Source organism: Leopardus geoffroyi, chromosome D3, assembly GCF_018350155.1.
Source record: "Leopardus geoffroyi isolate Oge1 chromosome D3, O.geoffroyi_Oge1_pat1.0, whole genome shotgun sequence".
Lineage (NCBI taxonomy): Eukaryota > Metazoa > Chordata > Mammalia > Carnivora > Felidae > Leopardus > Leopardus geoffroyi.
Window position 1 is genome coordinate 81,109,076 of NC_059339.1, and position 25,376 is coordinate 81,134,451.

The 25,376-nt window shown below is 40.1% G+C and overlaps 1 protein-coding gene across 3 annotated transcripts; it reads left to right on the forward strand.

Annotated features, from left to right (window-relative positions):
* Positions 1 to 11,031: 11,031 nt before the first annotated feature.
* On the forward strand, positions 11,032 to 22,651 carry SERPINB13 (serpin family B member 13). 3 transcript variants are annotated; one of them, XM_045457732.1, is made up of 9 exons: positions 12,214 to 12,764; positions 12,925 to 13,106; positions 13,609 to 13,692; positions 16,125 to 16,127; positions 17,482 to 17,610; positions 18,000 to 18,117; positions 19,513 to 19,655; positions 19,865 to 20,020; positions 21,836 to 22,651. In XM_045457732.1, exons 1-9 carry the CDS (start codon positions 12,683 to 12,685, stop codon positions 22,247 to 22,249), a joined length of 1,311 nt encoding a protein of 436 aa, XP_045313688.1. In that variant the 5' UTR covers positions 12,214 to 12,682; the 3' UTR covers positions 22,250 to 22,651. The 3 variants fall into 3 exon arrangements, with proteins under 3 accessions (XP_045313687.1, XP_045313688.1, XP_045313686.1); XM_045457731.1 differs by lacking the exons at positions 12,214 to 12,764; positions 16,125 to 16,127 and adding an exon at positions 11,032 to 11,467 and having other exon boundaries at positions 13,609 to 13,665; XM_045457730.1 differs by lacking the exon at positions 16,125 to 16,127 and having other exon boundaries at positions 12,220 to 12,764; positions 13,609 to 13,665.
* Positions 22,652 to 25,376: the final 2,725 nt, after the last annotated feature.

Consider the following 25,376-nt stretch of genomic DNA (forward strand, 5'->3'; position numbering starts at 1 on the left):
AGCTGGATGGAAAGCCTAGTCAAGGGCTCCCTGTATCATGCCACCCATGTGTCAGTCTGCTTTGTTCCCTCCCACTACTGCCTCCCCTGGGGTTCAGAAACATAAGAGCTGTGCCAACTTAAATTCCAGACATCCATCTCTACTTTGTCCTTGCTGCTGTCTCCTAGCCTCTGTCTTTCTTTCTTTCTTTTTTTAATGTTTGTTTATTTTTGAAAGAGAGAGTGAAAGTGATGGAGGGGCAGAGAGAGGGAGAGAGAGAGAGAATCTCAGGGAGGCTCTGCGCTGTCAGCTCAGAGTCCAATGCCGGGCCCCATCTCATAACCATGAGATCATGACCTCAGCCAGAATCAAGAGTCCTATGTTTAACTGACTGAGCCACTTGGGCGCCCCTAGCCCCTGTCTTTCTTATCAGTTTTTCCCTTTCTGTAGCCATTCGAAGACTGAATTAAACTCCCCGAGTACAACTCATAGGAAGTGAGGACAGGTATTGGCACTTTCCCCCCAAGGCAGTTTAGTCTTCACAAGCAGAGTAGTTTTGGTGGGATAAAGACAGAAAGAACCCTGCTGGCAATGTTGTTGGGTTCATATATTTCATTTACCTCCTCCGTTCAGAGTGTCAGAGAGTCAGATCATACAGGGAGGCGAGAGCTTTCTGACAGTCCAGTGAACTACAGTAGATGGAAGCCTATAAGAAACTGGGAATTATGTTAAAATCAGGAGCTCTTGACTCTTCACTCTTGCACCAGTGAGACTGACCCTTTAATATGGCAGCCAGAGGCAGAGAGAAAATGCAAGTCTGTGCTCTATAATTGATAGAAAACCAGCCAGAACCTGCAAATCGGGGATTGAGCTCCTCCATTTCTAGTTCAAGATTTCCTCCACCCAGCAATGTTGACAGGTGAAACAAATGAGGCCATGCAGATTCAAAAACAAATGATTCATCTACCCCGACTACAAACGTTCTGGGAAGAGAACCATGAATGTGTAGTACCCAACAGGCTCTCTAGCACTCTCTAGTTCACAGGCTCTGTATGTTCTATTGTATTTCAACCTGGGCCCTTCTTATGATTTCATGCATTATCTAATGTATATTTCCCCTTGAGCTGGAGCAAGCCAGAACATGTGTTGCTTCATCCCTGATTGATGCTTCCTTCCAATGGATGTATGGCTTTTTTTTTTTTTTTTTTTTTCCAGTATCATTAACCTTAGGCGGAAGCCTTATGATTGGGATGATGGGTGAGGAAGCTGTGTGGTTGTCTCTGTGGGTTTCTTTGTTCCGTAGTTGAATGCCAATGTCAAATGTATTCTTCATCCACATTACTTGTGTTGTATTCTTGTTTTCCCCAATCCATTGTCTTATTCTTTTATTTTTTTACTCAATAAATATAATACAAGGTGCGCCTGTGTAGCTCAGTTGGTTGAATGTCCAGCTCTTGATTTCAGCTCAGGTCATGATCCCAGGGTCATGGGATCAAACTCCATGTCCACACTTAGCATGGAGCCTGCTTGAGATTCTCCCCTCCTCTCCCTCTCACCCTCTCCCCCACTTGTGCCATCTCTCTCTCCAAAACAAAATAGCTAGCTAGCTAGCTAAAACATAAGATTTATCCCAACATATGGCACACACCTTTTACCCATTCATTCTGTATACTTAACATTTGATTTAGGAATTATCATATTTTCATTGACTGTTTCCCTCCTAAATAATGTTACCCATCAGGTGCTTCGAACAATGTTTTAGCTACAGGTGAGTGAAAGGATTTGAGAAGCAACCAGATGCACAACAGTGGAGCTGGTGGAAACCCACACACCTTTTCTTGACACACATAGGTTCTAAAGAGATCATCCCAGGTTCAAGGTTAAGGAAATAGGGAAAATATATATATACAGCTGTGAAAAAACAAACAAACAACTAATGCCAAATAAGGAATAAATACATCATGCTATAGGAAAAAATAGTGAGACTTCAGAAAATGATTCGTGGCAAGAACCAGAAGAGAACTTTAGAAAACTTTTTGGTATGATTGACAGATTTTAGGAAGGCATGCATCTATGGAATTGGAGCAGAGATCTATGAAAATAAACTGTGATGAGGTGTGAAAGAATTTGAATGAAATATAAAAAGATTTCCAGGGGACTAAAAATATAATATCAAAATTTAAATAGATTTTAGAGGCAGTAAAGAAGCAGAACTGATGCACTGGAAAATTTGATTAGTGATGACTAGGGTGTGTTTCAGCATTTGTCTTAGAATATACAGGAAATAATAAAAGGGAAATCTGCAGCTGTAGAAGACCTAAGAATTATGGTGTTTCTGGGGCGCCTGAGTGGCGCAGTCGGTTGAGCGTCCGACTTCAGCCAGGTCACGATCTCACGGTCCGTGAGTTCGAGCCCCGCGTCGGGCTCTGGGCTGATGGCTCAGAGCCTGGAGCCTGTTTCCGATTCTGTGTCTCCCTCTCTCTCTGCCCCTCCCCCGTTCATGTTCTGTCTCTCTCTGTCCCAAAAATAAATAAACGTTGAAAAAAAAAATTAAAAAAAAAAAAAAAGAATTATGGTGTTTCTGAGAAAGCAAGCATATTAATTGGCATGAAATTAATAACCAAAGACACAAAGAAAACTTTCTTAACATGGATAGTCACCTGATTACATAGATCAATTTCCAAGAAAAGTAAGCAAAAATTGTCTTGCTAAACAATTATAAAAATAAAAGGTTGAGAAGATAATTCTCTTAGCATTTGGGCAAAAAAAGAAAATCGTTCACTTACAAAGGATAAACAGAGGGTCCCCAGACATTCCTGTTGTATTAAATTTCTGAAGACAAGGAAACCTAGTCTACAGGTTTGAGGGGAAACATATGATTAAAGAATTTCTTGCCCAATCAAGTTGCAAATGCAACAGAAAATCCTTCCTGGCTGTATCTCTGCATATGTGAGCATTGTATGTTTAATATCCAACACCTAGCACCATGCTATAAACACCAAAGGAATTGAAACTAAATTCATGTTGCTTTGAGTAGAATCCAATGTAGTCAAAGACTCCAAAAGGTAAGGTAATTGTAAAAATATGATTTCAACTGACAATCAAAGGAAGAAGAGAAATACTTGATTTTAAATTCTAATTATGTCCCCAAACTGTTGGCAGCTGTGACTCTTCCCTTTGGCACTATTTTTTTTTGTTGTTGTTGTTATTGCTGTTGTTAATATCATGTCCAGGCACGGATGAATTTCAATATCCAGAATAAGACTACAGTCATGAAATCTCTGAATTGGAAGAGTAATAGTTCTTGGTATTTCTTGAGTACTTATGTGCACTGGTATTGATCAAAGACCTTTATGTGTGTTAACCCATTTAATCCTCTCAATCATCCTCAGAGGCAGGTTATTATGAGTGTCCATAGCTAACAGGTGACGAAACTGAGGCACAGAGAGAGTAACTTACAAAGTCACCCAGGTTGCAAATGGTTGAACTAGGATTTTGAACCAGGCAGTCTGGCTGGACATTATAACGTGGATTTGTAACCACTGCCCAATATATCCTTTCAAATGGAAATAAAGAATACAAGACATCATTTACTTCCAATTTTTTATTTTGCAAGCATGAACTTTGATGGTCAAGGACTGACTTGAGAGGAAGTTTTGGGTTTCGATGTTCTTTGAGCCTCAAGGTGGAGAATTCAGAAGCCAGGGGAAGTACCAGGTGGGCCACCATCATGGTGGCAAGTTTGAGTAATTCAGTAGGAGGATTTGGGCAGGTGTGCATCTTCCTGGCCCAGCCCTGTGCCAGGCATTGAGTGGCAGAGGTCTTTGCCCCCAGCTGCAAGTGGGTCCACTTGAGACACAGGGGCAGAGTCATGTCCCCAGGTAACTGCCACTGTTACCAAGATGGCCAAGTTCCCACTCATGGGGTATAAGCTGCTAGCAGCCTTGCCAGGAAGCACATGCAGAGTCTCTCACTCCTAAGTTGCTAAAGCAGGAGGTGGTAACCACAAAAGAGCATTCACAGACAGTCTAATGAGGAATCTCAAATACAGAGATAAGCATATGACATAGATTACCAAATGTGTGAAGGAAATAACCGCATGAAAGAATTCAGAAATCAACTTTGATAGAGTTAATAGATCAAATAAAATACATTAAGAAATATAAAATAAAAATAGGAACTTAAGATTTTATTTAAAGCTCCTGGAAATAAACTTAATTATTACAAGAGGTCAGTAAGCTGACTGAATAGCAGAATGAACACAGCCAATGAGTCAGCTGGAAGACTGAGCCGTGAAATTCTACAACACGTGGAATAGAAGGATAAAGAGAAAGAAAGCACATTTAAAATACTATAGTTGAAGAAGCTCCAACATTCATTGGTGAGCATTTCAGGAACAAAGAGAGCTGAGGGGAGGAAGTACTCCAAGATATAGGACAAGAAAAATATACAAAATTGAAACAAATTCACACAGATTGGAAGGGCCCATTGAAAACTACACTTCACACCGTGGCAAAATTATGGAAGACCAGGGAAATAAGGGAGTATTCTCAAAGATTTGTGAGTCAAAAGAGATAGAATTCATAAAACAGAATGAGAGTCAGATAGAGTTTAGGTTGCTCGTGGGCCCTGCAAGACGACACAGGGCAATATTTTAAAATTCTGAGAAAAAGGAAATGCAATTAGAGTGTGTACCATACAAACTGTTAGTAAAGGGGGACAGCAAAATGCATGAGCAGGGACTTGTAGAGACTGCCTGTAAGCTAAGGAATGTTTAGAAGTTCTACTGCAAAAAATTTTTAGAAGATGAATCAGAGAAGAAATTGTGAGCTATGAATAGCCGTGATGCCAAAAAAGAAAAAAAAAAAAAAAACAACAAACAAGAGTCAAATGGGATTAAAGCTTAAATTAGAATTAATTATTAAAAAAATGAAGATTCAGACGATCTCAACATGAAAAGTGGGAGGTGGTAGGGTTGAGGAGTGAAGAGGGATTCACTTTAGACGTTATGTTTAACATTTGTGTTAAAAAATTTTTTTTTAATGCTTGTTTATTTTTGAGGGAGAGAGAAACAGACAGAGTGTGAGTGGCGCGGGGCAGAGACAGGAAGACACAGAATATGAAGCTGGCTTCAGGCTCTGAGCTGTCAGCATAGAGCCTGACGCGAGGCCCGAACTCACAAACCATGAGATCATGACCTGAGCTGAAGTTGGATTTGGTTAACTGACTGAGGCCACCCAGGAGCCCCTAATATTTGTGTTAAACCAAAGGTTGACCAGTTGAAGAACTGAGATAAGATACATACTTGCTGAAACGTTAGGAGAAAAAAGAATGAAAAGTACTTGATCAATTCAAAAAAATGTGATGAAGAAGAAAAAAGAAACAAGAAAGCATAGTGTATACAACATGCAAAACAAGGTGGTAAATAAGTCCAAATAAGACTAGGTCCTAGAATGATCTTGAGGTTCCTGAGTTCGAACCCTGCGTTGGGGTCTGTGCTGACAGCTCAGAGCCTGGAGCCTGCTTCGGATTCTATGTCTCCCTCTCTCTCTGCCCCTCCTTCACTTGTGCTGTCTCAATCTCTCTCTCTCTCTCTCTCTCTCTCTCTCTCTCTCTTTCTCAATAAACATTAAAAAAAAAAAAAAAAAAGACTAGGTCCTAGATGTTGTGGATAAGTTAAATTACACAGTTACAAGAGACTGCATTAAAAAGAGAAAGGTTTATTTATAGACTATTACTAGGACATAGTAATAACAATAGGAAGATTAGAGTAATGATAGTGAAGAGGAAATACCAGAGAAACATTAAAAGAAGGAAAGTGAGGATAGTAACAATCAGATGAAAAAATTAATCAAAGCCTATATCAGTAACAGGAACAAAGATAATCATGACACATATTTCTTTTTGTTGTTGTTCATTTCCATTCTGATTTGAAATTATGATTTGAAGCATTCTTCCTGTTCACAATTGCTTTTCAAATGGTATTTAATTCATTAGGTAGTATGCAGCAGCTTTTGGTTTTGGTTTTTGTTTTGTTTTGTTTTGTTTTTTTTTTGGCTCATGGTTGATTTCTTGGGGATTATTTTCATTAACTGAAAAGTTTTGATTTTCACTATTTTCTTATGGTAGTTTTGCATGTTTGTTGGGCTACTTTTCTGTTCATACTGAAATGTATAGGAATTTTGGGCTAAAAATGACAGGTTACTATAGGAAGGCAATGTGTCTTGGATCAAGAATGCCCAATTCTGTTGGCATAGTTAAGTGCAGCTTGCAAAACAAATGGTGCCTTATTGCTATGCTTGTTGATCTATGTGCACAGATATTTGAAATTAAGTGCCTTCCATTAAACGGGGCAACAGTTTCCCCAGAAGAATATTGGTAAAGAGAGATCAAGTCATTATGCAGAGATTTTATGATCATCTTTCTAAAAAATCCAAATGAGTTAGCTGACAGTTTAGCAAAGAAGGAAGTTCTTCAAGGTAGTTGGCTAGTTATCCAAAATTTTTTTAAAAAGTTGTTTTTACAGCAGTAATAACTATTTGCAAGTTCAACATTCTTTAAAACTTCATAGCACTTAGTTCTACTTGATATTTTCTTCTAGAATATAAATCTGACAAGAGAAGGGATGTTTTACATCTTATTCATTGCTGTTCCTCGGTACTTAAACCAGTTATCTGACATTGGAGAAAATGCTCAAATAGTACTTGTTGAATAAATGAATGAATGGAAAAACCAAAGACTCTGTTCACAAGAATATCAAAACTATAAAATACCTGAATAAGTCTAAAAAGAAATGTGTTTTGTGTGACGAGTAACACAAATATAGAAATATTAAAAATATATAAACATACAGTTCAATGAATTGTCAAACAGTGAACATCTATGCCACCACCATCCAGGTAAAAAAAAGTATATCATCATTACTTCAAGGCCTCCCTTGCATCACTTTCCGATTTTTACTTTCCTCATCCTCTTCAAAATATAACCGGTACGCCAACTTGTAGCATTGTAGTTTAGTTTTGCCTGCTTTTGAACTTCTTCTTATAAATGGAACCCCACAGTTCTATTCTTTTGCATTTGGCTTCTCTTCTTCAGTATTGTTTTTGATGCCCACCCATTTTGTTGACTCTAGCTTTAGCTCATTTCTCATCATGGCTGTATAGTATTTTATTGTGTGACTACACCATAATTTATTTCTATGTTCTACCATCGGACGTGTCTTTCGGTGCCCATGAGCACACATTTCTGTTGGGTGTATATCTGAGGTGGAAATGCTGGGCCATGGGATATGTGTATGTTCAACTTTAATAATGCGTTTTGATTAATGAAACTTTTTACCTTTTGTGTAGTCCAATTTATTAATCTTTACTATTAATGTTAATGTTTTTGTTGTGTTTCATTTAGCTCTGCAGGTCATTTAGGGTTGATGTTTTGCATGTGGTATGAGGTAGTAGTCAAGATTTATTTTTTCCCAATGGATATCCAACTGTCTCAGCATAGTTTATGGAAAATATCACTCTTCCCCCACTGCTCTGCAGTAATACTTAAAAAATCTAGTGTGCAGATATGCACAGACACCTTTCTAGGCCTTTCTTTTGCCCTATCCCTTGCCACACTTTATTAACAAGTCTTGCTACCTGATAGAACAGGTCTTACCTCCTCCTCCTCCTTCTCCAAGAGTGTTTTGGTTCTCTCAGAGCTCTGAATCAGCTTCTCAAATTTTTGAAAAGCAACAACAAGAAAAACCTCCTGGGATTTCAACCGAGTTTGCAATGATCAATTTTGAGAGAGTTGACATATTGGCAATATTGAGTCTTCTAAACCATAAATAAAGCATTCCTCCATCTATTTAGGTCTTCCTAATTTTCCTGTATTATGTTTGATCTTTTCTATGTGGAGGCTTACACATCTTTCATTTTTAGTAGGTATGTGATGGTTTGGGTACTCTATCAAATCATATACTTAAAAAATTTTTCATTTTTTTTTTGCATTTCATTGTGTTGCTAGTATATAAACAATATTTGATTTTTTTATAGAGACCTTGTATTCAGTAATTTTACTAAACTCATTTTTAAATTCTTATAACATATGTGTCAATTCCTGTGTGAATGATAATTTTATTTCATTTTGGGTCTTGAAACTTAATTAATTATTCAATTGCCATATCACATTTGCTGAATTCTGTTTGTTGTTGTTGTTGTTGTTGTTGTTTGTTTATTTTTTTCTGTTCTTTCCCTCCAAGCCCTGGTTTAATTTTGAATGGAAGCAGTGATAGTGGCATACTTGTTTTATTTTTGATCACAAAGATAAAACTGGTTTTCTATTTCATTCTTTCTCCATTTCTTTCTATCTATAAACTCTACTGAGGGGCATGTAAGATAAACATGTTTCTGGTTCCTAATGTGAAGATGACAATTTCCCCCAATGAATGTGTCAATTCTAAAGGTTCCAATCTAAATACCCAGGGGAATTTTCATTGGCCTTGGTAAACTGATGGAAAAGCTCATCTAAAGGAGAGTATTTGCAAGAATTGCCAAGGACTGTTTAGAAAGCAAAATGAGAGATCTTGGGTGAGATATGAAGACACTTGGTCTTGGTCAGCTTCCCCAGAAGCAGTGCTACAGACAGGGGTTCTTGTTCGGGGAATTTTTTGGATGGGGAGGAGAGGAGAGGGTTTCCTCTCCTTGAGAGAGGAAGGACAGGGAATGGAAACCTGTTCATCAGTCATGTGGTCTCAGCTAGAGATTAGATTCACTCTGATCCTATGGCAGAAGCTCTGGAGGAAAAATTACACCACAAAATTCATGTCCTGTCTTTTTGTATCTTATGCCAGTGTGTCAAACCTGAGGTGTGTGCTGGCTGGAGGTGGGGTGCTGCATGGTTCCCCACTGAACTGTCAGACAAAATGGCGGCCAGGTGACAGGAGCACTGGCTGGCAAAAGGGATCTGGTTGGGACCCAGTGGCATCCATTACATTATAGTCTTGGAGAAGAAGTGTTACATGCCAGCGTCAGTCACAGACTGATGCACGGATGTAGAGGTTGTGTCCGAACTTGGGATAGATGGGAACCCTCTAGCACTCTGGTTCAGGGCTTAATTATTTTCGTCTCCTCACCCAGAAACATTTGAACTACTCTTCTACTTGTCAATTTATTTTCTACCTTTGGGACAGTTTTGATACTGGGAGGGAGAGGCTGATGAAATAGAAGGTTAGGGAGGGGTGCAATGATTGGAGGTTGTGACGACATTGAAAATTAGGTTTAGGAGGAACAGGGATAAGACTCCATAGCCGGAGGGAAGAATTTCGGTGTCCAGTAATTTCCAGCAGGAGCAGTTCCTGGTGGTGACGACACCTAAAGTGTGACCATGTGTGTGGACCACAAGAGGAGAGGGAAGATGTCAGGGATGTGCGAGCTGCCCCTGGCATGGACTATGAAGATGTACAGGGGGCAGTGGGGTTAGAGTGAACAAGAAGACCATGCCTAGCAGGGGTGGTGGGGGTAGCTATGGTTCGGGAAGGGCACAGCGAGACAGGGTAAATCTCTAAAGGGAACACTGAAGGTGTTGAAGGAAGAAAGGCTTGGAAGGAGCAAAGGTAGGAGAGAGACTAGGAATGGGGACTTTGCTTCCTGATCCCAAGATATGAGTGTTTGTCCCAGGGAAGATTGTGGGATGTGTGGTCCCCAGGGGAAAGCCAGGCCTCCCTGTGAAAGTGCCTGATAGAGGAAATGCTTTAGGAAAATGTGGAGGGCTTGCAGAGGTAGCTGGGCCATACAACGGAGTCTAGGGTCACAGAGAAAGGAATTAGAAGACATATACTGATAGGGAGGTTCAAAAATGGAGCATTATTGCCGACTCAAAGATTTCATACCATCTAAAAAAAAACCTAAGACCTTCACTTTCTTGGCATCCAAGGTCAACTCCACAACCAAGTACTTTTTCTTTCCAAACCTTACTCAACTGGCATGTTTCTCAGTGACAATTAGAAAGCAAAGTTAATTAAATACTGCTTTGAATTTGCTTGAAGAGTTGTGTTCAGGAAAAAAACAAAACAAAATAAAACAAAAAACAAAAAGCAAAGTGTGAGTATTGAGATTGGTTTACACACTTGACCATGCCCTTAGAAGGTACATCACTGAGCTGCTTCCTTAGGCAGACATGCGGGTGAGAGGGAATAGCTAAACTGTCCTTCTAAGATTTGTTTCTTGGCAACAACGATGAATCTTCACACCCTTTACCCAAGACCAATGCTGAGAATAATCCAAGCACTGTTTCTTTAATGGACTAGTAGAGCCAGTAGGGATGCCTCAGGGTTAGCAGGAAAAACTGGAATTTGGAGGTGTAATCTCTTACTGAGTTTTTTTTTGGAAACAGTGTTGTTTTCCTGAAACAATGAGCTTGTTGGGTGTTATGAATTATTGGTCCTTAGCCCAGTGTTTGGTACATAGTAGACTCTCAACCAATGCTTACTGAATGAACTAAAATGAGGGATTTCATAATTAAAGAGAGAATGCTTGAGAACAAGAGTTGTGAGTGCATGCGTGTGTGCGTGTGTGTGTTTAGCTACCTGCCCAAACTTTTCTCACCACTTTTTGTTTTTTTATCTTGTAAGGTAGTTTTCTTTCATTTTCTTCTTTTCATTTAGCATCCTAAAATAAGGAGCAACTGCTAAGTTAACTTTATTGCAGAGGCTGGGCTTGCTAGGACACAGCCCCAAACTTCCATGGTAAGTAAAGCACGTATTAATTCAGATCTTTGTCAGGCTATAAACCAGTGGTTTCCAACCTTGGCTGCACATCATAATCACCTGGGGTGATAAAAATTCTGATGTCTGGTTCCCACCCCAGCAAATGTTGACTTTGCTGTCTGGGGTAGGGCTTGGACATAGTTTTTGTTTGTTTGTTTCCCAGGAGATTTTAGTGTGTATCCAAGGTGGAGAACCAGTCATCTACACAATTCTTTCCAAAGGATCCTGAAGATCACTGGGGATGAAAGCCTGCCCTCTGATGGTTTTTCCACCTGAGTCATAATCTATTTAACTTGGTCATTCTCATGCTACTCTTTGGTCTTGGGTTGAGCTCCTGCTTTTAATCTTATTTTGCTGTCTGGCTGATTTTGATCTTCTTATGCTTGGGCCTCCAAAATCCTTTGTAAGGAATTAGAATTTAAACTCTATTCCTCTATGTCTTAAGGTGCACCCTTTGTGAACTACAGTTCACAAAACAGTTGCTGAGATCAAGTGCACAGCTTCATGGCCATGAGTGGAAGAAATAGGAAATGTAATCCTCAGCTTGTCATAAACCGTGTATGCTAATTTTATTAGAGAAATTATCATTGAGAAACCAAAACTGTTTTACTTGAAATGCAAAGATAATGACTAGGGAGAGGCAGGGAGAGACAGAGAGCTATAAATTAAAGATCTCAACAACTCCTGCTACGTATGCTTCCTGGTTCCTTTCCTAGCCACCTCTGTCTCTCCAAAATCCAGGTAAGTCCTTTCTTTAGCTTCAGCTTAAGACGTCAGTGTTTTGGGAACACTGATGTTTGTTGATTTGAAAGAATTACTTTTATTGTGCATAATTTTCCTTGGGCTGGTTTTATTTAATTCAGTGCCTACATAGTCATGACAATGTATCATCTTGTTTGACTGTAAGTTAATTGATTTTATTTCTTTTTAAAAAAGTTTTTTTAGTGTTTTATTTATTTTTGAGAGAAAGAGAAAGAGAGAGAGACAGAGACAGAGAGAGAGAGAGGAAGCACAAGTGGGGGAGGGGCAGAAAAAGAGGGAGATACAGAATCTGAAGCAGGTTCCAGGCTCTGAGCTATCAGCACAGAGCCTGATGTGGGGCTCGAACTCACAAACTGTGAGATCATGAACTGAGCCGAAGTCAGACTCTCAACTGCCTGAGCCACCTAGGCACCCTGATTGATTTGATTTCTGAGTTAACTTGTAAGGAATCCTTGTAAGGAAACTTGGGGTTGAAATGGAAGTTTTAACAGCAGATGTGGAATGCCTTCACAGGGATGGGCCCCTGATTCAAAAACCCCTCAAAGTATTTTGGCTTTCAAAAAATTTTCTTCCACACTAATCTCATTCTTGTTTTAGGATTTTTCTTAAAGCCTTCATTCACTAGTTGTAACATAGCTGGTGGTGAAGAAAGCATAAAATGTGTTGTAATTGCTTATTTTAGTAAATAGTAATTGCTCTTTAAAATTGTGTGTGTGTGTGTGTGAGAGATTACAAAAGTAATATGAACTCATGGCACAAGCCTGAAACAATATAGAAAAAGTAGAGGAAAGAAAACACTTTTACCTCTACTTAATAATCCATGGCAAAGAGATCTGTCATTGCCCTTTAGGGAAAATTCAGACAAGACTCCAGTTTTCATGCAGTTAGGGACTGGAGTTTAAGATAGTTAATCCATCCAGTCACTCTCTGCACTAGATTTCAATCAGTTGAGAAATACAAAGTACCTGAGAAGGAGCCACTATGGACTTTATTATTTTAAGGTTGGTTTGGAGACCTGAGATCAGCAGGAATTCTCAGGCCCTTCACCGGCCTGGTCACGGGCCAGCAGCTGGGCCATCAGAAGGGAGCAGGCAAGGGCTGGGCCCGCCTGGGGGAGGAAGCAGTGGGCAGGCAGACACAGGCAGACTCTGGCAGAGAACAAGAGAAAAGAAAACCATTTAGGTGTCAACCCTGATGCCTAGGGAAATGAGAACAGAAACACCGGATGATGCCAGATTGATTCGCGTCTCCTGTCCAGAGAAGGCCAAGGAAAGGGGTGAGAAGCAGGCAGCAGTGACTTTTCCCTGGGAGGATGAAAATCTGTTTCCTGAATCAATACACGGACAGGAAGAGAAGCAGGATGGGTTCCTGTGACAGAAAGCAATTCAAATAGGTGAAATGAACTTGTTTGGTTTTGACTGTTGTTGCTGTTCTAGATCTTGCTGGGATCTTCATGGATTCGCTTGCTGCAGCATACACAAGGTTTGGGTTTAATCTTTTCCAAAAGCTGAATAAGACAAAAGATGGCAACATCTTCTTTTCCCCTGTGGGCATTTCAGCTGCCATCGGCATGCTCGTCTTCGGGACCCAAGGAGCCACCCCGGCCCAGTTACGGAAGGTAAGGAAGCTGTCCAGGCAGGCTCGTCTCTGGGGGCAGCCCTCCGGCATTACCCTGAAATGGGGCTAGGCAACAGAGAATGCACGTGAAGGCACAGGGCAATTGCAGGTCTATGAGGGAAGTCCTCCTCCCTCTCCAAATATCGCCAAGCCATCTGCTCCCTGGTGCTTGAAATTCCTTTGAGGGGGTGCTGAGTGAGTGGCCTTGTCCAAAGTCTTTAACCTCATTACTAAAGACACAGCATGAAGAACAAAACCTACTGGAAGAAGTTGTGTAATCCCCACTAGCCTATAAATGACGCATCAAAGATCAGTACATGAAAGGATTAACCAATGTAGGTGAGATCAATGGGCAATCCAGACCTGTGCATGATTTTGCAAGGAGAGAAATGCTACCTGTCTACCACTGAAGTTTCTTGAACAAACATTCAATACCCCCGGACTGATTCTATGTGAGGGTTTCTCTATTCTGACCACAACTATAACATTTTCTGTCCTTCCAGATGCTCTCTTCTGAAAAAGAGGCAGGGAACTCAAGAATCAAAGCCGAAGAAAAAAAGGTGAGGAGATATGTGTTACAGTCTTCAGTAAGTCTGCTTTGTTGATAGGGGCTCCCTGGGAAAATGTGTAGGAGGGGTAATAGTTTATGCTTGTTTTTAATCACTGCAGCCAAGTAGGGTTGCTGGTATTATATAGTAACAAACCCTTAATATTAAGAGGAGATTTTAACTTTATTTTTAAAAAATTTTTTTAATGTTTATTTCCTTTTGAGAGAGAGAGAGGGAGAGAGAGAGAATGAGTGCAAGAGAAGGAGACACAGAATCCGAAGCAGGCTCCAGGCTCTGAGCTGTCAGCACAGAACCCAACACGGGGCTTGAATCCACGAACCACGAGATCATGACCTGAGCCGAAGTCGAATGTTTAAACCGACTGAACCACCCAGGTGCCCCAAGAGGAGACTTTAACTTTAAAGCACCTTGACCACTCCGATGTAAATATGCATGGACTGAAAAGTCCCTATGGCAGAGTGAATGGGTTTAGGAGTTAAACAGATTTGAGTTCAAAGTCTGACCCAGTCACTTAACCAGCCATGCTACTTTGGGTAAGCTATTCATTTTCTTTGGGCCTCTATGAAGTACCCAGTGGAGGTCTGGAACATACTGCTGACTCACCCAGTAATAATGGCGGTAGTAGGCGATACTATCACTACATTCTATTTTTATTTTAAGCTCCCTTGCTGATATTTTACATTAACGATGTATTAGCACAGGACCAATGACTTCTTAGGGTCACTTCTGGCTCTAGGGTTGTAGTATTGCTCCTCAAAGGACAATCTGCTCGAACATGGGGAAGTCCAGAGGTCAGGGCTGGCATCTGGGGATGGTTAGAGCTCTCAGGGTGGGGGAAGGCACATCTACCCTGACAGCAGTCATGGCTCGGCACCAGATGCTCATAAAATCATGGCTCCAATCACCCAGCAATCCGAGCTGTTCATTTCACAGTCCCACATGGCCAGGTTGTCTGGTTGGCTCTGGGGCATATGTGGAGAGTCAGGCTTCCTTACAAAGTTTGTGTAACAGAACTGGGTCAGATAGCTGCTCCACTGTCCACTTGGCCACGGAGCACAGCTGTTTTCAGAGCACTCTCCCTCCCAAGCATGGTAGCCTGGACAGAATCTTTGGAGGAATTAGAAAAAGGAACGCCCCCTTGGGGGGTGACAGTTGAATTTCAGCTTTGTGCAGGGCACAACCTGTACAACTCTGCAAACCAACTCTGTCCACCCCTCAGGACTTTTCTGGGACCCACAGAAGCATGAAGGAGAATAGAATTACTGACTGAAAGGACATTAGGACTGAGGCATGTCTTGGAGGCCACATGCTCTAATCTCCTCTTTCAATAGATGAGAAAGCAGATGAGTACAGTGATTTGCTCAAAGACATGCCAAATGCACATTTCATTATCACATAAACTTAAGAGTATTCTGAACCTTGCTTTTAAAAATTGAAGATAAAATTGTAAGATATCATGTACAAAAGGTATTAGGAATTCTTATACACTTCTGCAATTCTGAATAATGCAATTCTGAATACCTTTTAACTCTCCCTTCTAGTGTAAGAAATAAACTATTGAGGGGGTACCTGGGTGGCTCAGTTGGTTGGGCAGCCGACTTCGGCTTAGGTCATGATCTTGCAGTCTGTGAGTTTGAGCCCCGCGTCGGGCTCTGTGCTGACAGCTTGGAGCCTGGAGCCTGCTTTGAATTCTGTGTCTCCCTCTCTTTCTGCCCCTTCCCCATTCACACTGTCTCTGTCTTTCAAAAATGAATGTTAAAAAAAATAATAAAAAAAAGAAATAAGCTATTGACAAATTAGCTAATGCCCCCAAGTACTTTCCTTGAACACATTCCCAGCCTTTCCTGAAAGAAGAAGTTCCACTATCCTGAACTTGGTGTTTGTTATTTCTGTATTATTTCATTGCATGTATTTTTTTTTTAATTTTATTATTCTTTGAAACCTCATTATTTTGGGCTCAGGATTGTATTTATAAGATTCATTTATTTTAGGTGGATACTTGTAGCCATTGATGATTCATTTTCATGGCTATTAACCCATTGATCCTGTTCATAGGTGATTTCTTTCTTCCTTGCTTCCTTTCTTCTTTCTTATTAAAAACAGATGACCCTTCTTATACAAGCCTTGTAGCTTCCCTGGATGAGAGTCTCTCTAGTCCTGAGCTTTCAAATATGGTAGCCACTGAATTGGCTATAGAGTATTTGAAATATACCTAGTTCAAACTGAAAGGTGCTGCAAGTGTCAAATATACATCGCATTTCAAGATCTTAGTATGAGAAAATAATGTTGAAGGAAAACTGTTTTACTACTCACAAAACTTCTAACACCGAATGTGTGAGTTTCCTTATATTAAACAATTTTGACACTAACTGCATGAAGTCAGTGCAGACCCCACACGTTGAAGAGCTCCATTCCACAAGACTTGCCCTACTTCAGATGCTAATTGCAAGGAAGTAGGTTCCCAGATTATTCACACTTCTGCCCCACTTGGCTACAAATCAGAGGATCCCATTACCCCCTACTCAAATTTGATAATTTTCTATAATGGCTCACAGAACTTAGGGAAACACTGGTTTCTTGTAAAGAATACAAACAAATAGCCAGATGAAGAGGTATATAGGGTGAAGTCTCAGGTTTTCCCAAGAGTTTGGGGTGCACCACCCTCCTAGAACATGGATGTGTTCACCAACCCAGAAGGTCTTTAAATGCTGTAGTTTAGGGATTTTTATGAAAGCTTTATCATAGAGGCACTTTCAGTGATTAGCTCTACCTCCAGCCCCTCTCCTTTCCCTGGAGGATGGGAGATGGGACTGAAAATTCCAAGCTTCTAATTATGGTTTGGTCTTTTCCGATGACAGCCCCCATCCTGAAGTTGTTAGAACAAAAGATGCCCCTATCACCCAGGAAATTCCAAGGAATTTAGGAGTTCTGTGTCAGGAACTGGGATCAAAGAGAAAATATCAAAAGAAAAGATGCTTCCTAGCACCCAGGAATTTGTAGTCAGCAAATTATAAGGTTTAGGAGCTCTGTGTTAGACACCAGAGAAACAGACCAAGTATACATTTTTTTATCAGGTCACAGATATAAAACATCTTGTTAATTTTTATATATTATTTTTACTTTTAAGAATGTAGTCACTAGAAAATTTCAGATTATATATGTGGCTGGGGCACCTGGGTGGTTCAGTTGGTAAAGCATCTGACTCAAGAAAGGATCCTGAGGTTGTGGGATCAAGCCCCACATCAGGCCCCATGCTGAGTGTGGAGCCTACTTAAGATTCTCTCTCTCCTCTGCCCCTCTCCCCCACTCACGCTCTCTCCCTCTCTAAAATAATAAAAACTTCTAAAAAAAGATTATATATGTGGCTCACATTTGTGGTTTGCATTATATTTCTATGGGGCAACACTGGTCTATAGTACGTATCTGGAAGGTAGGGTGTATGTATGTTCAACTTTATTAAATATCACCAAACTGTTTGCCAAGGGGATTATACCAGTATCTGTACCACTTGGCAGTGTATATTGGCCCATTTCATACAGTTGTACAGAGAGAGTGGGACCTGAAACCCCACTGGCCTTGAAGTCACCAGTCATTGATATTCAGGGATAGCTGACCCTTGAACAACATGGGGTTGAATGGCACAGGTCCACTTAGATGCAGATCTTTTTTTTGATAAATACAGTACTGTAAATGTATTTTATCTTCCTTATGACTTTCTTAATAACATTGTCTTTTATTGAGCTTCCTTTATTATAAGAATACAGCATATCATATATATATAACATATATATTGTTTTGATTTTGAAGATTGAGAAGACAGAAGAGATACATCACCAATTCCAAGAGTTTTTGAGTGAGATAGGCAAATCCACTAATGGTTATGAACTAAGAATAGCCAACAGGCTCTTTGGAGAAAAGACATACCTCTTCCTTCAAGTAAGTTTAGCTGTATCCACCACATCTGTGAGTGGTATTCATGAATGGCCGATGGCCCATTTAGGACTGTGGGTCCTGGAGGCATACTGCCTGAGCTGACTGCCTGGCTCAGGCCACATCACTGGGTGTCCCCCTGCCTGTTCTCCAGACATTCAGGCCCTTTGGGAGCTTCTTTTTGATTCTTAACCCTATTGTACCTGCCAAAAAGTGCCTGGAAGTACTCAGAAGTGATTTTCCCAGGTCCTAAGACACCCTGATAACAATGTCAGCCATCTTTAATGTACAGACACATTTTTTAGAGATGTTGGAAATGGATAAACTGAATTTCCTTTTTTCAAAATAAACTGAATTTTCAACCTCCTTCTATTCTTTCCCTGTTTCTCCTAAAGAAATACTTAGATTATGTGGAAAAATATTACCACGCTTCTCTGGAACCTGTTGACTTTGTAAATGCAGCAGACGAAAGTCGAAAGAAGATTAATTCCTGGGTCGAAAGCCAAACAAAGGGTACAGTATGGATGGGTCATTCATCATAAAATGCTTCTTGAGCACCTGCTCTGAGCTGGACACTCATAGGGTGCCAAGGTGCACAAGCCTTTGGGGGTTCAGACTTGAGATAAGTTTGTTAGGGTTAGAAGGGCAGGGCTGGGCATGAGGAGTGGGAGAAGACACTACAGAGAGTGGAATAGTCTCAGCAAATGGGAGAGAGCCAAGGGGGCCCCAGGGAGGGACCACAGGAAGCCAGCTCCATAACGGAGAATGATTTGAACATGGCTGTGCCTCACACTATCTTCGGGACTCCTGAAACTGGCCCCGTGTCTGTGTTGGGTTCACATCTTTTCCTTTATATGAGAGCCTGTCTTAGTCTGGGTCTGTAAGAGGAAATGTCATAGAGTGTCTCCTTTCTCTTGTCAAGTGAGAGACATTTAGCTCTCCTCCCACCAAGATCTTTATGGCCTCCAGCTGGGGCTGCCTGGCCTTCATCTCCACTAGAGCATCATGCTGGGACGGTAACAACTTTCAGCCCCATCCTCAGCACAGAACTTGACAAAGCCTCACTTCATGCTCTCTCCTTATCCCCTAGTATGAGCCAAACACACAAGAAATACCAGAGAGGACTATTTAATATGGAAATACACTTGGGGGGGGGGCAATAGCTGATACTTTAGTGTTAGAATTTCAGAATACATTTTTAAAATTCCAGTTATCAGGAAGACATTATTATTTCACAGTACAATTTTTCAATCTTTATACTTAGACCAAAAAATAAAATAAAATTTGAAGAGCAGGAAAAAAGGAGGGTCTATCAAAGGGTTGATTGATGGCAATATTCTTCAGAATTTAGTGTGGGAGGGGCTAAACCCAGAGACAAAAACATCAGTTTCTTTTCCAATAATATAATAAATCCCTAAGTTTTGGGTAGTAACTATATCAAATGGGTAAAAATAATAGCTTACACTTACTGCATGCTTCTTATGAGCTGGAGAGCGCTCCAAGTGCTCTATACATATTAAGTCATCTACTCCTCATAACCACTCCATGAGGCAGGTTTTATTCCTGTTTTGCAGATGTGGAAACTGAGGCACAGCGAGCTTAAATAACTTGCCCAAGATTCCTCAACTGGTAAGAGGCAAAACTGGATGCTAACAGAGGCAGTCCGATCCCAGAACCTGAACGCTTAACCATCGTACTTCATTTTATCCAATGGGACACATGGGCTGTGGGCAAAGCGAGGGCCTCCCTACAACTCTGCCAGCAAACCCTTTGTTGGCAAGGCCCTCAGGTGCTGGCCTGGCTGAATTTTTAGTGACGAGTCAAGTCCACCTTCATCATATCTGCCTTGCCTAGCAATTGTGATTTTGAAGATGGGCCAACTTTGTTGTTGTTGTTGTTCATTTGCAGAAAAAATCAAGGACCTGTTTCCAGATGGTTCTCTAGACAGCTTCACCAAGCTGGCGCTGGTGAACACAGTTTATTTTAAAGGGCAATGGGACAGGGAGTTTAAGAAAGAAAATACCAAAGAGGAAGAGTTTTGGCTGAATAAGGTATGGCCCCTAATTTATTTATGTGATGTGTTGACACGTGGAACGTACAATCTAAACCCCTACTTGAGCGAACGAACGTGGTAGACAGCAAATACTGACTGGAGGCCCTGATCTTTAGCACTATTTTTGGGGGAGCCAATCATTTCGGTGGGTGAACCTGGCTGTCTTCCGCCTCCTCTGACACTGCACGCTCTATTGCTTTGTTGCAGAGTGCGAGCAAATGTGTGCCAATGATGACACAGACTCGTGCCTACAGCTTCACTTTCCTGGAGGACTTACAGGCCAAGATTCTGGGAATTCCGTATAGAAACAATGACCTAAGCTTGTGTGTGTTGCTGCCCAATGACACAGATGGCCTGGAGAAGGTAAAACCTTGCATCTCCCCAGTCTTGCTTTCATCTCCTGAGGCTTTGTGTCCCAAAGCTTGTTTCTGGGTAAGCTTGGAAACAGGACTACTGATCTGGAGCTGGTGTCGAGCAGACACTCTTCCTTACTCTGTGCAGCAGCTACAGACGGATGTCTAAAAAGGGGCATTAAGCAGTATCGGGTTTCCTGAAAACAACCAATACCGAAATAGTTGGGGATGAGCAAACACGAACATTTAAGGTCATATGGGAGTTCCAAAGATCAGCCACTATTCTGAGAAATGGTTGATCTCTATGCACCTTTTCCCCAGAAAAGAACGGCATTTGCACATACAGCAAATTTTGCATCCTGTTCAGTAGGCTATGAGACCTCCTGAACTTCTTTCTTGGAACTTTAATTTCTTTTTATTTGTTTAAAAAAAATTTTAAGCGTCTTGATTTATTTTGAGAGAGAGGGCACAAGTGGGGGAGGAACAGAGAGAAAGGGAGAGAGAGAGAATCCCAAGAATCCCAACAGGCTCCTCTCTGTTAGCACAGAGCCCGATGTGGGGCTCTCAGACTCATGAACATTGAGATCATGACCTGAACCAAAATAGAGTCGGTCGCTTAACTGACTGAGCCACCCAGACACCCCTGATTTCTTTTTAGAGATTTTATTTTATTTTTTTTTGGAGCAGTTTTGGTTTACAGCAAAATTGAGAGGAAGGTACAGAGATTTCCCATTTCCTCCCTGCCCCCACATACACAGTCTCCTCCATAATCAACGTCACTTACCAGAGTGGTAATTTTTTTAATCCAAAGATGAACCTCCATTGACACATAATAATCGTCCCAAATCCATAAGATCTTTAATCTTGAACCCTTCGATTTAGTCCCCCTTGATTTAAACCTAGTCTAAGATAGCTCCAAAAAGAGGTCCAGTACATGGAAATAACTCGATAAATGATGGATGCTATATTATTATGATACTAGATGCTGTTCTCTGGCTGTGAAACATCTCTAGTTGCTTGCATGATGGAAAAATTTGGGATAGCAGAATGGCAATATGTATGAAAGCTTTAAGAGTATTCATACTCTGACTCCAAAATTCCAGTTCAGAAGAAACAAAATTGCCTTCCTGAGTCAAATCAGTAATTTCTGCATTAAATATACTAAGATACCTAGTTCGAAATTCATCACCACCACCATCATCATCATCATCGCTATTTTCAGATCCACAGTATCTATCAGCATCTATCATGCTGCATACTTACTAGATGATTGTAAAATGAGTGGATGAATGTTTGGCAAAATTTATCAGCTCGATGGAAGTATTATCTATCAGTCTGAAGATATTTAGGAGAGATATAGACCTCTGAAAAAGTTTACATTAAAACAAGTAACATGGACATTCACTGTAATTGCAACTATGTAAATATATATATCATGTTAAGTAGATATACATATTATGTAGGGTATATTATTACATATTTATTACAGATAATTCATATAAATATATGACTTACTCTATATAAATTATACATTATGTATGCATAAAAGACTACAGGGGAATAGTAAAAAATGAAATAATATGTGGATTGATAGAAGAAGAAACACCTTATTTCTCATCCTTAAAAATTCATTTACTACTACTGAGTTTTCACATACATAAAGATGAATAAAGAAGTATAAGACAAGTGCCTGCTATAAAGACAACGGTCTAGTGGAATAACATTTCTTTTGTGCATTATTAAAATTAATCATTTCTAACAGCTTCAAATCAGTGTTACAGTGTTCTAACTTTGTGTTGATAATCATACCACTTTTCCTGCATAGATTATAGATCAAATAACTCCAGAAAATTTAGTAGAGTGGACTAACCCGGGGCATATGGAAGAAAGGAACGTGACCTTGCACTTACCGCGGTTTGAAGTGGAAGATGGGTACGATCTGGAGGCCCTGGAGGCCGTCTTGGCAGCCATGGGGCCGGCAGACGCTTTCAGCGAGTACAGAACGGACTCTCTGGGGCTGTCCTCACACTCCGGGCTGCAGGCGAAGAAGTTCCTGCACAGGGCCTTTGTGGCGGTCACCGAGGAAGGGACTGAGGCCACAGCAGGCACCGGTGTGGGCTTTGCTCTCACATTGGCGCCGGGTTATGAACATTTTCATTGCAATCACCCTTTCCTGTTCTTCGTCAGGCACAATGAGTCCAACAGCATCCTCTTCTTCGGTAGATTCTCTTCTCCTTAGGACAGTCATGGCCTTGGCAGAAAACCAGTGTTAGAGTATCAGTTAAGACTACGGACATAGCCCGTTCTTTAAGAAAAATTGTCTTACTTGCTTGCATTCCAATCTTACCATCAAAATCAATGACCCAGTGACTGTAACAGGGTGCGTGTGTTTATAATTCTCCTTAAAGCTGAAACGTCCTTTTGTTTGTGCTCGGTAAAAACCAAGTTAAATCGAGGCTCGGTAATAATCTGTTCATTTCTTCTGGAAGTAATGTGGTTTTGTGTACTAATGGCGAGAAACAGACTCTTCAGAAAAGACACAGACTAGTGATTCTGGGAGTCCCTCTAGTTCCAATAGTTTGACGTAATACACAAATAAAACAGTAATTTAAAAAAATTTTTTTAACGTTTATTTGTTTTTGAGACAGAGAGGCAGAGCATGAATGGGGGAGGTTTTTTGTTTTTTTTTTTTAACGTTTGTTTATTTTTGAGAGAGAGAGAGAGCATGAATGGGGTAGGATCAGAGAGGGAGGGAGACACAGAATCTGAAACAGACTCCAGGCTCCGAGCTGTTAGCACAGAGCCCCAAGCGGGGCTGGAACTCATGGACCCCGAGATCATGACCTGAGCCAGTTGGAAGCTCAACTGAGCCACTCAGGCGCCCCTAAATAAAACAGTAATTTACTCGATTCATGTGTTACTTTTTTCTTTCTCGGCAAGTGCAGCAAAGTGCATAGAAGAAAGAGGATTTAGAAGCACGCCAGCAAAACATAAATTCAGGCTTAAAGCCAGGAAAAAATAAAACAATGTATCAGACAAAGGATTCCCATATTTTCATCTTCTCTTTTAACGGAGCATATTATCTGTTGTCAGTTGTGTAAGCCTTTTGATATTGTGAAATAAAGGCGATTTTGAGAAGATAAATATTGTAGCCAATCAATTTTTTTCAACAGCTCTACTGAACTGTAATTTACCTACTATAAAATCCACGCTTTGGAAATTTATGGTTCAATGATTTTTGGTAGATTTCTATAGTTGTGCATCTGTTACCACAATCCAGTTTTGGAACATATCCATCATCCTACAATGTTTCCCTGATGCTTGTTTCCATCCCCAATCCCAGGCAACTATTGATTTGTTTTTTGTATTTGTAAAATTTTCTTTGATATTTCATATAAATGAAATTGTTAAATATGTAGGGTTTTTTTTGCATCTGACTTCTTAGCATAATATTTTCAAGGTTCCTCCAAGTTACAGCATAAATCAATACTTCATTCTTTTTATGGCTGAGTAATATTCTGTTACGTGGATATTTCAGATTTTGTTTATCCATTCATCAACTGATGAACATTTATATTGTTTCTGCTTTTTGGCTATTGTGAATAGCACAGCTATGAACATTTTGTATACAAGTTTTGTGTGGACACATATTTCCATTTCTCTTGGGTACATACCTAGAAATGGGATTAGTGCCTTTGTGTTTGTCATTTTGAGGAACTGCCAAATTGTTTTCCAGAGGGGCTGCAACCATTTTACAATCTCATAGCAATGTAGGAGGGTACCAATTTCTACTCCTCTTTGCCAATACTTGTTACAGCCAGTCTTTTTGATTTTAGCTGTCCTAGTGATTGTGAAGCAGTAGCTGACAGTTTTATGGCGTCTTTTGAAGTGCGGAGTCTAATGTAGCAATATTATCTTTGAAGGATAATGTTTTTGGTGTATCTAGGAAACTCTTTCCCTACTCCAAGTTTACAAAGATTTTTTCCGGTTTTCTTCTAGAAGTTTTACAGTTTTAACTCTTCCGTTTAAATCCATGGTCCATTTCTGCGTGTGTGTGTGTGTCTGTGTCGTGAGGTAAGGTCTAGGTCATGATTTTTTTTGTATACAGATGTATCATTATCCACAGCATCATTTATCAAAAAGACAATTCTTTCTTCACTGAATTGTCTGGGTACCTTTATCGAAATCAATTAACCATAAATATGAGGTTTTATTTCTGGTGTCTCAATTTTGTTCTGTTGATTTCTATGCTTACTGATATGACCATACTGCATTGTCTTGATTACTATAACTTTGTAGTAAATTTTGAAATCAGTGAGTGTAATTACTTTGTTCTTTTTCAGAATCCTTTTTGGTTAGACTAGGTCTTGTGCATTTTCATGTAAAATTTAGAATCAGTTTGTCAATTTATTTAAAAAGCCTACTGGAATTTTGATAGGAATGGCATTAAATCTATGGACCAATTTGTTCAATACTGAATTTTCTAATCCATGAATATCAAATGTCTCTCCATTTACTTAGTATTTCATTTCTTTCAGCAATATTTTATAGATTTAAGTGTACTTAAGTGTACTTAAATTTTATAGATTTAAGTGTACAAATCCTTTTTTCATTGAATTTATTTTGACAATTTTTGATGCTATGGTGAATGGAATCATTTTAATTTGGATATCAAGTCATTAGGTTGTATACCTTAAATATGTACACATTTAGTACACATAAAATAAGAATAAAAAGCATGAAATAAGATGTTTAAAGGAATTTAAAAAGGAATTTAAAAGGAGTGTTAATGGGTATTTTGTTGAGTGATATTTTTTTTCTTTTTTAATGTTTATTTTTGAGAGAGAGAGAGAGAGAGAGAGAGAGAGAGAGGCAGAGAGAAAGAAAGGGAGACACAGAATCCGAAGCAGGCTCCAGGCTCTGCGCTGTCAGTACAGAGCCTGATGTGGGGCTTGAACCCACGAACCATGAGATTATGACCTGAGTCGAAGTCAGACACTTAACCGCCTGAGCCACCCAGGCGCCCCTAAACTGAAGTTTATTTAAAAAGGCAAGGAAGCAAGGGAGGAGGTGATTCAACTGAGTTATGAATAATAAGGCTTTAGAAAGTACAGTGGCTCAAAATGCAGGTCGGGATGTTCTGATAAGAAGACAGATATGACAGAGGTGTCACTAACTACAATGGCAGTTCAGTATCTTAACTGGTGCTTGTCCACCAGCCTCAGTGATAAAGCCTCCTCACTTCACATATCCTTGACCAAATGTCCAGGATCTCTTTTTTTGGTTTCACAAATGTCCTCAATGGAGCTGGGCATGTCTACAAGTGGATGGCCTTGGGACAAAAAGCCAAGTGACCCAGTTGAGCA

What these genes read in the sequence shown, in the direction of transcription:
- SERPINB13 (XM_045457732.1), top strand. Translation starts at nt 12,683, where the DNA reads ATGCCTAGGGAAATGAGAACAGAAACACCGGATGATGCCAGATTGATT. An exon ending in CCCCGGCCCAGTTACGGAAG is followed by an intron (nt 13,107 to 13,608) that starts GTAAGGAAGCTG and finishes CTGTCCTTCCAG; the next exon opens with ATGCTCTCTTCTGAAAAAGA. An exon ending in ACACAGATGGCCTGGAGAAG is followed by an intron (nt 20,021 to 21,835) that starts GTAAAACCTTGC and finishes TTTCCTGCATAG; the next exon opens with ATTATAGATCAAATAACTCC.